General features: G+C 39.0%; 2 protein-coding genes across 2 annotated transcripts; one reads left to right on the top strand and one right to left on the bottom strand.

The window, feature by feature from the left end:
• Positions 1–3,378: 3,378 nt before the first annotated feature.
• On the top strand, positions 3,379–4,423 carry LOC108259781 (proteinase-activated receptor 3-like). The gene has a single exon (XM_017459502.3). The coding sequence runs from the start codon at positions 3,494–3,496 to the stop codon at positions 4,421–4,423; it is 930 nt and encodes a 309-aa protein (XP_017314991.1). The 5' UTR covers positions 3,379–3,493.
• Positions 4,424–6,681: 2,258 nt separating this feature from the next.
• LOC108260408 (zinc finger protein 829) lies at positions 6,682–13,782 on the bottom strand. The gene is made up of 3 exons (XM_017460689.2): positions 13,665–13,782; positions 13,206–13,412; positions 6,682–10,487 (listed from the first exon to the last, which is right to left on the bottom strand). The coding sequence occupies exons 2-3, from the start codon at positions 13,402–13,404 to the stop codon at positions 8,995–8,997; spliced, it is 1,692 nt and encodes a 563-aa protein (XP_017316178.1). The 5' UTR covers positions 13,405–13,412; positions 13,665–13,782; the 3' UTR covers positions 6,682–8,994.
• Positions 13,783–13,937: the final 155 nt, after the last annotated feature.

The following is a 13,937-nucleotide window of genomic DNA, read 5'->3' as shown; positions in this document are numbered from 1 at the left end:
CCTGCTTAGTAACTCCGTAACTCAGTAATCTCCATGAGTTTGTTAATAAAACCCAGGGAACCTAAAGTTAAGGTTCTCTGTAATTGACCGGGTGTCAATTACACCTGCAAATGACCTGATGCAATTGCATCAGGAGGTTGAAATGATTCTCTCTATTGCTGATTTGTGGATTATTTCAAAACCATGAAAGAAGAGTTGGTGACAATCCCTTTATCTAGAAGCAGCAGCTCATCATTTAATCTGGGGATTCAGGGAATCAAAATATGCACTGGCACACATGTGATGATAAAAAGACATTGGAGTAGAATTTTATCCACACAGCTAATATTTACACTATTCAAATTTCTGGATTAGATGTCAACCAACGCATATTACTTTAGAATAAAGTTAGAGCTTAGCACAGAAAAAAAATTCTGAAGGTTTCTGGATCCTCTGTTTATTTGTCATTGAACCAAACTACATGCTGACACAATCAGAAAGTTAATTCCTGTTATCATTTATGTTGTAGCAGCTATAAAAGCAGCTATATAAAACCCAAACCAGATTATCATGTTATTTTGAAAACACAAATGCAATGTCCTGAAGTATTTTCAGCTTTACCTCTGACAGTTAGAAAGTGCTGACACTGGAGACTCCTTCCATAAATGTTAAGTAAATGTCTCCGTACAGTTCTCAAATCAAGTTACTGTTAAACTTTGATTTTGTCAAAGGACGGCCATACAAGTGAATTAGCTGTTACTATGAAAATAATGACGGGTTATAATGAGCATATTAATATTAGTATGTAATTTTCAGCAACACTACTGTCAGAGCTGCTGTTACAGAAAATTAATCAACACCTTCTAACCTTCTGACCAATCAGAATTACTCTGTGGTATGTATAAACTGATTTTAGTACATGCTCTGAAACGTCATAGTTTTGGGTGTCTTTGGATTTATCTTGGGATAGTATTTACGATCCATCCATCCATCCATTTTCTGTATCGAGTTGTGAGGGAGCCTGGAGCCTAGCCCAGGGAACTCGGGGCACAAGGTGGGGGATACTCTGGACGGGGGGCCAGCCCATCGCAGGGCACAACCGCACACACATTCACACACTACAGACAATTTGGAAATGCCAATCAGCCTGCAACACCTCTTTAGACTCGGGGAGGAAATCAGAGTACCTGGAGTAGGAAACACCCGAAGCATGGGGAGAACATGCAAACTCCGTGCACATAGGGTGGAGGCGGGATTTGAACCTCCAACCCCAGAAGTGCACGCCCACCCCCGAATATTTAAGATTTCACTTTCACTATTTATTTATGTTAAAACATAACATTCAATACCTACTACTCTTAAAATGTAGAACATTTAGAGAGCATTTAATTGGATGACCATGGAGATTTACACAAATGTGAATCATCAAAAGTTTATCTCTAAAATTATTTTTGGTATTTTTTTTCTAACATCTAATATTGTATAGTGTCCATAAGGCTAAGGGATGAGTACAAAAAAAAGCATGGAAACACCAATCTTCATTTCTGGTGCACTTTGGGGATTCATCAGTTGTTCCAACTGGGGAAAGCTAGAGTGCCTATGTACAATTCTACAACAGTGAGTTTTTCTACCACAAAAGGTTCCAAGGTACATGTGTTTATGAAGCTAAGAACCTTTAACTACTCAAAGAAGATGTGATTGAACATATTCATATTATCTACAGTGACACGAATTTTAAAAAGTTGTGTATTTGTGAGAGAAGTACAATCTACACTCTTAGGGGTTCCTCAAGGGTTCTTCAATGGTTCACTGGATAATTAAGGGTACTTCATTCACGAAAGAGGCCTCTACTTGGAATCAAAGCTAGGAGGGAAACACTCAAAGAGTGTAGACATAAAGTCATAAACATCATGTAAATACTGTATCTTTATTAGATTAAGACTAAGGTTCAACATGTACCAGGAAAAGTCACAGATTTTAAGATGGTTATGAGCGGATTTTATTGAAAAGAATGAATCGTGAGTGAAATTTATTAAAGCTTTCAGTAACGGGTATCGGGTTTTATGTTGGGCTGCAATACTTTAAGGAGAAACTTAAAAAGAAGATGTGTGAAAACAGCAGCAGCAGCAGCATCTGCTCCATCATCAGCACCTTTCCTTTTGAAACTTGGAGTCAGGCAGCTGCCAGGCTTCGTTACATCCATGTAACAAATTACGCTTTGTTACACTGAATTTCACGAGTGAACCATGTTGTTGAAACCAGTTGTTTACTTCAAAATTTCCGTCAGGCTCATATGGCAAATTGCATCATGGTCAATCAGTGTGAATGATGAGGACTTGCCAGAACGTGCTTTCTGTTGAATCATGGGTACATGAGCGTGTTCTTTCTAGATGGTCAGCGTCGGATTTATATGCATGTGTGTGGACTTTGGAGAGGAAGGGAATAATTACCAGTAACATCGGTACAATTGCAGATACTTCTGTTGGTTTGTCATTTCATATTTGCATGACATTTGACTATATACATATATATATATATAACATGGCCAGGTACAGGCACTGCACACTGATACAACTTTGTATGACAATAACAATATCAGAAAATAGTACAGAAGAGCAGGAATAATTATTTACAAGTGAAAACAGCTACAGTTGGGATGAATATATGTGAGTCTACTCATTTTTTTTTCTTATTTACACTGCTAACATACATCATTACATAAACATGTTAACCAACTAAATGTTAGTAATTTTTTTTATGCTTAATCAAGAATTAATAACCTAATTTGACCCAAAAAAAACCCTCCTGCCATTCTTTTAATAGCTTTAACAGGAACCATCTCCTGAGATCTTTTTCCAACTGAGTTTCCACATATGAACTTGTTGGCTGCTGTTACTAAGTTCTTATATATAGATCTCATATCTATAGAGATATACAATACATGTATATATTACATACATTTTGTCTTAGATGTTTGCTTTATGTCTTCTTTGTTAGTCTGTAAGCGGAAAAATGCGCAAAAGGTTATTGAAAATTCATTTTCCATAAAACTTAATTAAAGAAAGTTACAAGTAACAGATCACTTGCTTCTTAAAAAACAAAAACAAACAAAAAAAACCCCTAAAATACGGTGTTTAATGAAATCTAGTTAATTTAATAGAAAGTAAGAAAGAAAGACAGAAAGGTGACGTGATATTGTACTATTTCAGGAAACTGGAAAGTGACCTATAGATGCTGTACAATTCAATACATTATTATAATACATATGTATACCTTTCATTTCAGCTTTTTGTTTGTAGTTTCCTGTTTGGATCAGATGAGATGAGATGGGGCACGTCCGTCAAGTTTAAAAAGTTAAATTTCATGTAGACTCAACATTATCTCAAACCGTACAGTGACCATAAATAGTGCACAACCCAATGCAACAATATTATATGAGCTTTTATAATACATATGTAAATCTTTCATTTCAGTTTTGGAGTTTCTTGTTTGGATCAGCACCAGCTTTTGAGCGATGGAGATGTGTAATGACACCAGTAACACCCTGGTCCTTAACGGAAATGTCTCGGTGCCTGAAAAGACAGTGTATGAGATGTGCAGCCACATGCCCGTGATCATCCTCTTCTACCTGGGAATGCAGATTATTAACATGTTCATGGGCATCCCGGCCAACCTCATAGTCCTGTGGCTGATCCACCGCAACAGGAGCGACTCGTCCACGTCGGACATCTTCATCTGGCACCTGGCTGTGCTGGATACCTTCTTCTGCCTCATCCTGCCACTGGAGCTGGCCAACCTGCTGTACCTGACCACCAGCAGCACCTGCTACATACTGCGCTTCTTCTACGGCATCAAGGACATGTCGCCGCTCTTCCTGGCATGCATCTGCATGGACCGCTACATGGCCGTGTGCCATCCCATCGTCTTCTACACTCTGAAGGACCAGCGCCATCGTCCCGTGTGTGCCGGTGTCATGTGGTTCATCACGCTAGTGTACGCCATACTGAAGTGCATGGGCAACATCCCCAACTTCGACAAAGTGTTCACAGTCATGATCCTGGCCACGTTTGCGTTAATGCTCTTCTGCAACATCTCCATCCTGTGGGTGCTGAGCCAATCCGTTCCAGGAATGGATGACATGCACCCGGTCAGGAAAAGAGCTTTCAAGACGATGCTCATTATTTTAGCCATCATAGTTTTTAACTACTTACCTCCCGTAGCTCTCTTCCCATTTCAGCGCTATTTCTCTCCTGATGTGTTTAAATGTTATATCCATTACATAGCTTTCGGCTTCACAGACATCAGCAGCAGCATTCAGCCTGTCCTGTACCTGTCCAATAAGAAGCTGCAATGTCCAGTGTGGTGCTGTGAGTGTTGCTGCAATAAAGGCACAGAGACTGGAAGAAAACCTGAGTCATCCAAGGTGTACATTATTAATGCATAGATGGGCCTTAAGGGAATGTTCAAATGTTTAATATTTGAAAAACAATAACCTTGTGATGGTGAATTACACAGTATTACACTTTAAAATTGAACATATGAACTCAACATGTAAACACATGAGCACGTGAAAAAGAATGATTCATTTGAGAAATAATAGAAAAAAACATATATTAATGTATAAATACATTAATCATAGAGGAATAGGGTTATCAAAAGTACCGGTACTTCGGTACCATGTCGGTACTAAAAAGAAAAAAAAAGTTGACAGTACCAGATTTTCATAAGTACCGGTATTACCGAGTACCGAGTCAACCCGGTACTGACGCGCTGTCCTACAGGTAGTCAGTCGGAAACTTTTCATGTGTGCACTGTGTAACAAGAAGACATTTTGCTTGCGTCCGCAACCGCATACTTACCTACTATATAGTAGGCGAAAAGCAGTACGTCAGAGGGGTGGTATGTCCGAATTCTTAGTATGCGAGAAACAGTAGGCGAGAAATACCCGGATGGAGTTCTAATTCCGGTGAGATTTTGCAGTATGCAACCGATGGACACTGCGCGAGTCAAACAATCCCATAATGCAACTGGACTGGTGCCTACTATATAGTAGGCGAAATACGTGTACATGCGAAATACATGCGGGTTCGGCCGTAGCCATGGCAACCGGCGGAACAGAACACAAAGGGAACATCAATAACCACAAACCGATTTGCAAAGTTTTTTTTTGACGAAAAGAGGAAATACATCTAACCTATTAAAGCACCTTAAATACCTACACCCTGATTTATGTTAATTTATGGTTTTGTTACTTCTTTATTTTAAACAATCATTGTTAATGTACTTTTGTCGTGTAGGAACTCTCGGACGTTAGTTTTCCGCTTTCGGTGCTGTTACCGCTATGTGTGTAAAAGCCGCGCCCCTAAAATTGATGTGCGGTTATATTAACCGTACTTTCAGGAACAGCGGCTGTTTAACCGCAGTATTTATTCAATGACTTTCAGATTATGGTAGCGGTTATATTATAAATGTAGAATAGTTTAATTCGAGTGTATTATTGCAAAAAATAAAAGTAAAAATCCTCGTTTTTGCTTACTTAATGTTTAGCATACGCGCGTTTAACGGTAATACGGCCTGGAGTCCTTATTAACCAATTAATGCTTTAATTTTTATTGTAGTAAAATAAATGTGAGGACGTGATGGGGTTTATTAATTTTACACACCAGAGACTTTTTGATGACCGATATATCTGAAATTTATGCATGAGAAAATAACGTGTATCTAGAACTGTTTGTGTCTTTATCAGTCAGTCAGAAAAACATTTCTACTCTTGGCTGGATAACTCTAATAGCTTTAATAATGTTGTACTTGAAGTATACAGAATGGCATTTTTAAAAACACATTCTATATTTAACTTTAATAAAATAGTGTGTTGTTCAATTAACATGTTTTTGTGTTTTGCTTTGATACTGAAATTGGTACGGTGGAATATTACTGGTATTGGTACCAACTACTGAAATTTTTGGTACCGTGACAACCCTATAGAGGAATTTAAAAAAAAAAATTGAAAAAAAAAAAACCTAAAAAAAAAATCTTTTGCAAGGCACTGTAAACATTTGAACAACGTGATCATGTGAAAATAGAGTATTAATGTGAAAAATATTAGTAAAATTAACATCCATCCATCTTCAACCGCTTACTCCTTTTCAGGGTCGTGGGGGAACCTGGAGCCTATCCCAGGGAGCATCGGGCACAAGGCGGGGTACACCCTGGACAGGGTGCCAGTCCATCGCAGGGCACACACTCATACACTCATTCATACACTACGGACACTATGTGTTTGGACTGGTGGAGGAAACCAGAGTACCCGGAGGTAAAATTAACATGTTTAAACAAAATTAATCATGGAAAATAACCTGAATGAATCATGGGAGAAAAACATGAAAAATTAGTCATGGAAAAAAATTGCATGTGAAATGAAATGGTGCAAAAATAATGTGTAAGTAAACGAATCGTGTAAAATCACACACAAACAGAAATCAATCACTATTTTAAATGTAAAGTTCATGTGGCTTTTCCGTAAAGGGCTCTTTTATATAAAATGCTGGACTTTAATGGTTGCAAAACTTCTATAACAGTGGTTTGATTGCTCTACCAATCAGAATCTAGAAAACAAGCATACATTACAAACAATTCTAGTAATATAAATGTTATTACTTAAGCACACTTCAGAAATTCACTTCAGTCATGTGCAAAAACACATTTGATTTTTCATTTCATTTATTATGATGGAATGACAATTGCAAGAATGGCTTAATTTCCACTACATTTCCACTAAGTAAACAATATTAATCATTATAACGTGTACATACTTTTAGTTAACATTACCATCTAACCTTTATTGTCAAGGGGAATTTGCAGTTATTGTGTGCACTTTAAATTGATACTGTGCTATGGTCACAAAGCTAATCTCGTCAATACCGTTAACAAGGTTACAGTCATTTTCACAAGTATGGATTTTGAATATCAGTTTAGTTCAAGACTGTAGTTTAGTTTATATGATTCCTTTATGCACTGATAGAGAAGACGCACAAACTGGAACGGTAAGGAATACTAAATAATGCATGCCCTAAAATGCATAAAAGATGTGGTAGAATTTTTAAAAATAAGAAATAAACCATATCTACGGAAATATATGCAAATATGTTTCATACATTTGCTCTCTTTTACAAGTGTGGATAAATCAGTCGGACTGAATGGAAATCACTGGTTCTGGCGCACACAGACATCGAACAAAAGTGTTGGCTAATATAAAAATCACACAGTCATTAAGATATAAGAACAAAAAAGTAATTCAGCATCTTTGATCAGTATGTTACAATTAGTCAGCATTTGAAAAAAAAATCCTTCTTTTATGATTAATGACAGTATAACACTGTTTATGTGATTCCTCAGAAAGCACAAAGATTGCATTCAAAACAAGGAATTCAGTTTCAAGTTCGAAGGGGTTGCCTGCATCAAGGCCTCAGCAGGGAATCAAAGATAAATTTAAAGCCCAGTTTTCAATCTCTAACATCAGAAATAATAGGAATTACAAGAAAATACCTCACATTCTACACTGTATTATCAAAGCGCATTTTCATTATATTCACCGTACTTACTGTTCTAGTTGGCCAATATGTGTGGAGATTTGGGAAACCCCATTGGATGCCACTATGGCAGATTTCCAGCAAACAACCAAAAAAAAACAACAAAAATCAGGTTTGATGAAGTCGAATGGCTATGTGCCATAACTGACATAAGCTTAATCAATTCAGTTTGTAATCAGCTGTTTAAATGTTCGTGATGCTCCTGTGCTGCACTTGGAACGGGATCTTTAAATACACTTTTATTCCTTTTCACTTTTGGACATAAATCAAGACTTTTAAACTTCTAAGTTCAGAAAAGACCAGTTTTTTTTTAAATTACATATAGAGGAAAAATTTTGCTAGTCAAAAGTCTGCTACATGAAGGGTTTTCCCAGGCCTTTCTCATTTTCTTTAACCGTTGAAAACAACACCACAAACCACTAATTTAATTCTAACTTTCTTCCATATGTCCACCATAATACTTTTGATGTAAAATAAATGTCATTAACTTATGTTTGACAACCAAACATTTGGATATTTCTTAATAGTTTTTTTTTTGACTGTGCAATAAAGAGTTGTAAAGCAAAATGAAATGTATGAATATCACACACATGGTGCCACTTCATTGGGTACAGCTACCTGCACTCATCGGCTACTGTAACACGCAGAACTACCATACAGGTCACTTTGTAGTTGAACAATTACTTAGTCAAGATTGACTACAGTCAAGCCCTCCACACCTGCCCATCATTGAAAGTGACCCTCATAGTACTATTTGGGTGGTGGATCATTTTCAGCACAGTGATCCCAGTGACCACAGTGAATGTATAAGATACAGCAGTGTTTCTCCCTACTCCCTCATTCTTTACCAAGTTGGTGGACTATTTCTGAAGCAAAAATGTCCAGCCAACAAAAGTGTTGTACTCAGTAAAAAGACGATCTTTGTTCTCCAACTGTACACCTACAAGATGAATGAACAAGGTAAGCTTCTGCAATCAAGTGACTAGTAAGTGTAGTAGGAAAAGTCTTTAAAACCTCATTACTAAAAGTGCCAACCCAGGGGATCGTGAGTTGGAATCCCGAAGATGCCACAGCCATCCATGGCCTGAACGCCAAGGGAGTAAATTTTGCCATGGTTTTTGGGTGGGCGGAATGGCATACTATCGCAAATCATACACCTCTGCGAGCTTGTGTATGTGAAAGATAGTAGATAGAACTTTCCTGATGTTCCTGATACAATCTGCAGTACCGCACACACTACCATGCCAATGGCACTGCTGTACTGACAATGAACCACCATCTAAATAACATTCGCTCAACAGCGGCCTCCTTCCATTGGATTGGTGGATGGGGTAGTGGGGGTGTTGATAAACTGATAATACTAAGTGGCCTAAATGGAAGGTTTACATGACCAACTGGCTAATATGTGTGGGGATGGAGGCTTCGTTCACTCCATCCCATCCAGATTTTGTACTTCATCTCCACCATGAAGCTTTTGGTCTTCCATCGACAACGATTGATCAGTACCCATTAGTACGGTTTCCTCTTTGGCGTGGAGCTGCTCATGTCTTTTCAGATGGCTGGCCCTGCTGAAGCTTTTCTCACAGCGTACGCAGGTGTGCAGCTTTTCTCCGGTGTGGGTGAGCTGATGGAGCTTGAGGCTGCTGGCCACAGTGAAGGTGCGTCCACATATTCCGCATTCGTATGGCCTCTCGCCCGTGTGCATGCGCATGTGGATGCTCAGGTGGCCAGCCTGGCTGAACGTCTTTTCACAGAGATCGCAGTGGTACGGGCGCTCGCCCGTGTGTACACGCAGATGCGTTTTGAGGTCGCCTTGGCTGTTGAACCTCTTTCCGCACTGGCTACAACAATGAGGTTTTTCTCCACTGTGAATCCGTAGATGGATCCTCAGGTTGCCCGCACTGGCAAAGGTCTTGGTGCAGACGCTGCAGGAATACGGTCGCTCGCCCGTGTGCGTCCGGAGGTGCACTTTGAGCTGGTTGTGTTCAGTAAAGCGCTTGGCACAATGCGGGCAGGCGTAGGGTTTCTCACCCGTGTGGGTTCGTTTGTGGATCCGGAGTTGGCCCTGATGACCATAACTCTTTCCACATAGATTACAGGAATAGGGTCTCTCGCCTGTATGGGTGCGTTGATGGTTCTTCAGTAGGTCAGCTCGGCTAAAACCCTTGCCGCAGTAGCTGCAGATGTGAGCTCTCTCCGAGCTATGAGTCCTCATGTGTATGTTAAGTGACGCCATGCGACCGAAGCTCTTCTCACAAAGTGCGCAATGGAAGGTTTTGCTGTCCTTCAGCTCTTTTGAGTTTGGCGATTCCGTTGATTGAAAAATTTCTATAAACCCCTTGTCTGGTTCTAAAGCCAATCCATCATCATCAAAACAGACACCAAGAACGGTGTCATCAGTTGGATCTTCAATATCTTCCTCAGATACGCTGTGTGCCGACTTCTCCGATTCATGGTGCCCCATATCGCTGGCTTCATCTTCACTCATAGTACTGCTCATGTGCTTATTGGACACCATGGTTACTTGAATCTCGTCATCACTGTCTCTGGAGAGGTCTGCTGGAGATCCAATGTAACATTCTGAAAAGTTCTCCTCGGACCCTTCTACTTTAATGATCTTAGTTGTAAGGTTAACAGGGGACTGATGCTTTAACAGGCTGCTGTCATCTTCAATGTCTGGGTCAATCTTTACGTAAGGTACTGTGGTACTCTGCACTTCTTCGTCTAACTGTTGTGCTCCACTGTTGGTTGGAAGGGGGCTTGGTTTTAGTAATGCAGATCTAGAGCTACCTGCTGTCTTGCTCCAATCTTCCCTCTGTTTCTGAGAGGCCTTCCCTGGACCCCTATGTCCAGGTACAGTCGGATGATGAAGAAAAGTCGGTCTTAAGTCCCCAACAGCAACAACAAGATCGTCATGCACTGCAAAGCAAAAAAAATTGAGTTTGAAACAGTCAACGAGTCAGCAGTCTTGCAAGCTAGCACTAGAGAACTTGATACTTTGTCAGTGAATGTGGCGAAAAACCACTTACTTTCACAGGAACAGGTTACCTGATTGAAAGGGAAAATGACCAATCACAAACTTGTGCCATAGCTTATTAACAAACTTTTTAAATGATCTTGTTTACTTTCTACTAACACTTTCAGACAAATCTCTGGAATGACTTAACAACAAATCGCAGCAAAGTTTCTATTTTCTATTTCAGTGAATATATTGTGCTTTGGAAAAGTTCACTGTGTCATGGTGTCCAAAGATCTGTTTCCCTTTTGGAACCCGGCACATGGAGGTTTGCATACATGGAAGTGTGAACAGTCAATCAAACTGCAACCTTCAAGATTTTCGAAGCTTGTGGGCAGCGGAACATTTAATGCTGAGACTAACATGACTTTTTTTACTGAGATCTATGCTGCCACCTAGCAGCTTGAGTATACCAAGTACTTTGAGCAGAGATTTCACTGCAATTATTTGCCCGCCATCTCTCCCCAGTCACGTGAAATATTTTTCCTTATTTTCCATGATTATGACTCAATCATTTAAGATCAGTTCAATGTGATTTTTGCTTACTCGTGGTCTCATTATGTTTTTGGGTTTCTGTCTGTGATTATGTTTTTGTCAAGGTGTTTTGTCTTTTGTTTTTCCTTACTAGCCTTGGGTATGGTGCTTGCGCGTACATTTGAGTATAAAAGCCAACTTTATACAACTTATGTTTAGACTAAGACTAAGGCACGATGTAGAGCCCAGGCTGTCTTTGCACGCATAATAAACCATCTCTTTGACTATACCCTGGCACTTGGTCTCCTGATTCTTCAAGCATCTTACTTCTGGTGAAGCTGAAGCATTTTGATCATCCAGAAAAGATTTACATCAGTTCCAGGTGTTGTTGGCAGGTGAGGATGTACTCCATCTGATGACTGATGACATCACCTATCTGACCTGATCCTGACAGCTACCAACCAGGGAGGGTGAAGGCGAACACATGCTTCCTCTAAGACACGTGAAGCCAGCCAACTGCATCTCTTCGAGCTGCTGCATCACAGGGCAGAGTAACACATTTGGAGGAAAGCGCTATCTGCCTTCTTCCGCATACACGGGCTCACAGACGCTCATGATTGGCTAGTGATTGACAGAAGAGAGGGAGTATACCAACTCAAAGAACACGGCCAGTTTTGCTCGCTTGTCTCCCGGCCATAGATGATCGCAACAATTTTAACCATTATGTGTGTTTATTTTGGCAAACGCAGGCAAGTTTCTAATGAGGTGACTATTTGTATGCACATTTTCATATGCCCTGATATAATCTAGGACGAAGCATAAATAGATGTCTGTTGTTTATTAAACAAAACCATATAATCACTGATACGGTGAAGCATTCTCTAAGGAGATGTTGATTTAACATTTAGATTTATGGCATTCGGCAGACGCCCTTATCCGAAGTGACTTACAAGTATATATATGTTACTTATTAATGGATAAAATGCATGACATGTGGGTCATTAATAAATAGTAAAATTTAACTATTGGCAAATTACCTTGGTATATGATGAATAAAATATAAATATAATAGTTTCGTGATAAATGATCACGTGTAGAAATGCAACAACTAATCGATAAAATCGATAATAATTGATTATGAAAATCATTGCCAATATATACACATACATATTATACATACATACACACACATTTATTTAGTTCATATTTATATATAAGTACTTATGCATTATTTTTTTTATGGATTCACAAAAAGCATCGAATTAAACTACAGTCCAAAATTAATAATATATATTCTTGTGTGCGTGTTGGGTTCTTTTCTATTTTAGACAAACAGTTGTGTAAAGTTTAAGTCTGAAATTATATTTGTAACACTCAGTTTGTGGATTTTTATTTTAAATAAACAACAAAAAAAAAGGCACTGAGAGTCTGCCCCGCCCCATCCGATTAATCGGAAAAATAATCGGCCGACTAATCGATTATGAAAATAATCGCTAGTTCCAGCCCTAATCACGTGATACATTTTTTCAGAGTGTATCACACCTCAGTGTTTTTAAGAATTACAGATGAAATGGTACTGATGGTACGGATGTTGGTGATTTGACGTAATTTCAAAAAATAAAATAAAACTTAATCTTCTTTGTCTTTGTAGGCATTCAAGTAGCATCAAACTCAGTTTAACTTTTGTATATTTTACTACTGTTTTGCAGACAGCTTGTTAGCTAAATTATATATTGTGATATACATTGTGTATCGTAGAAATGTCCTCAAGTATTGTGATGTTGATTATGATGATATTTGTCATATTGCTTGGCCCTATCAGGGTGTGTTGTTATTGGAAAACAATTAACAACAGGGCTGGACAGTGGACTTTTACCACTCTGTAGTTGATTATTTGCCAACAGCATGTCTTGACGTTTTTATTTTCTTTCAATTTGCCAATGCTAACCATCTTTATTTATGAATGAATTACTTGTCATGCTTTTTTAAATCGATTTATAGTTACATTTAACGCGGTTTCATTTCTTAGTATAGAGAGTAATGTATTGATGCCCAAGGGGTAATTTGGTCATTTGTATTTTTATGTGTGAACGTTAAGAAGTAAATACAGTAAATAATTACCGTTCTGTGCGTCTCATTTCACATACCTGTTTTCACCTGGCATGTAATGGCCTCTTGAGAACGTAGTTTTTCTCTCAGTGTCTCATTTTCAGATGTAATCCGCCGAATTTGTCCCTGATACTCGGCCAGAGTCTGATCTACAGAGTCCAGGATGTTATCCACAGTCGCCTTGAAGATCTCGTTTAGAGAGGACTCCAGAAAAGCCTTCAGGTTCTTCGAGTTCATTGTCGCAACTTAAAGAAAATGCATAAACAAAAGGAAACAGGTAAACCTTTAAGGTATGTACGACTCCTAAACACACACAGCCACTTACAGAGCTCTCTGGTCTCACTGGCTAGCTGGCTAACTAAGCTAAACGTTTGCGTTTTGGTGACGCGGAAAGAAAGATGGTTATGCAAAAACCACAACAACGTTAAACTTGGCAAAGTTTCAGACCCGAATTCTGGATCTGTTTGGATTGTTTTTATTTTTATTTTATTTTTTACCTTAGCTTGTGGAATAAACGAAACAAATCTGATAAACTGCAGGCGTCTCGAAAGCCTGACTAATTCTGTGGTTCTAGGATACATAAATGAGCTCCACTCATACTGATGCCCCCTGCGGTGTGGAGGACTTACTGCACTCCATTTCTGATCAATACAGGAATGGTCTTTCTGGTGATTTTTATAACGACACACACACACACACACACACACACACACACACACACACACACACACACACACACACACACACACACACACACAACTAATACATTA

Source organism: Ictalurus punctatus, chromosome 28, assembly GCF_001660625.3.
Source record: "Ictalurus punctatus breed USDA103 chromosome 28, Coco_2.0, whole genome shotgun sequence".
NCBI lineage: Eukaryota > Metazoa > Chordata > Actinopteri > Siluriformes > Ictaluridae > Ictalurus > Ictalurus punctatus.
This window is presented reverse-complemented; position numbering and strand designations above follow the sequence as displayed.

Coding starts and splice junctions, on each gene's coding strand:
- LOC108260408 (XM_017460689.2), bottom strand. CDS start 13,404: ATGAACTCGAAGAACCTGAAGGCTTTTCTGGAGTCCTCTCTAAACGAG. Junction 10,488..13,205: donor TACATGCCAGGTGAAAACAG/GTATGTGAAATG, acceptor TTTGCTTTGCAG/TGCATGACGATCTTGTTGTT.
- LOC108259781 (XM_017459502.3), top strand. CDS start 3,494: ATGGAGATGTGTAATGACACCAGTAACACCCTGGTCCTTAACGGAAAT.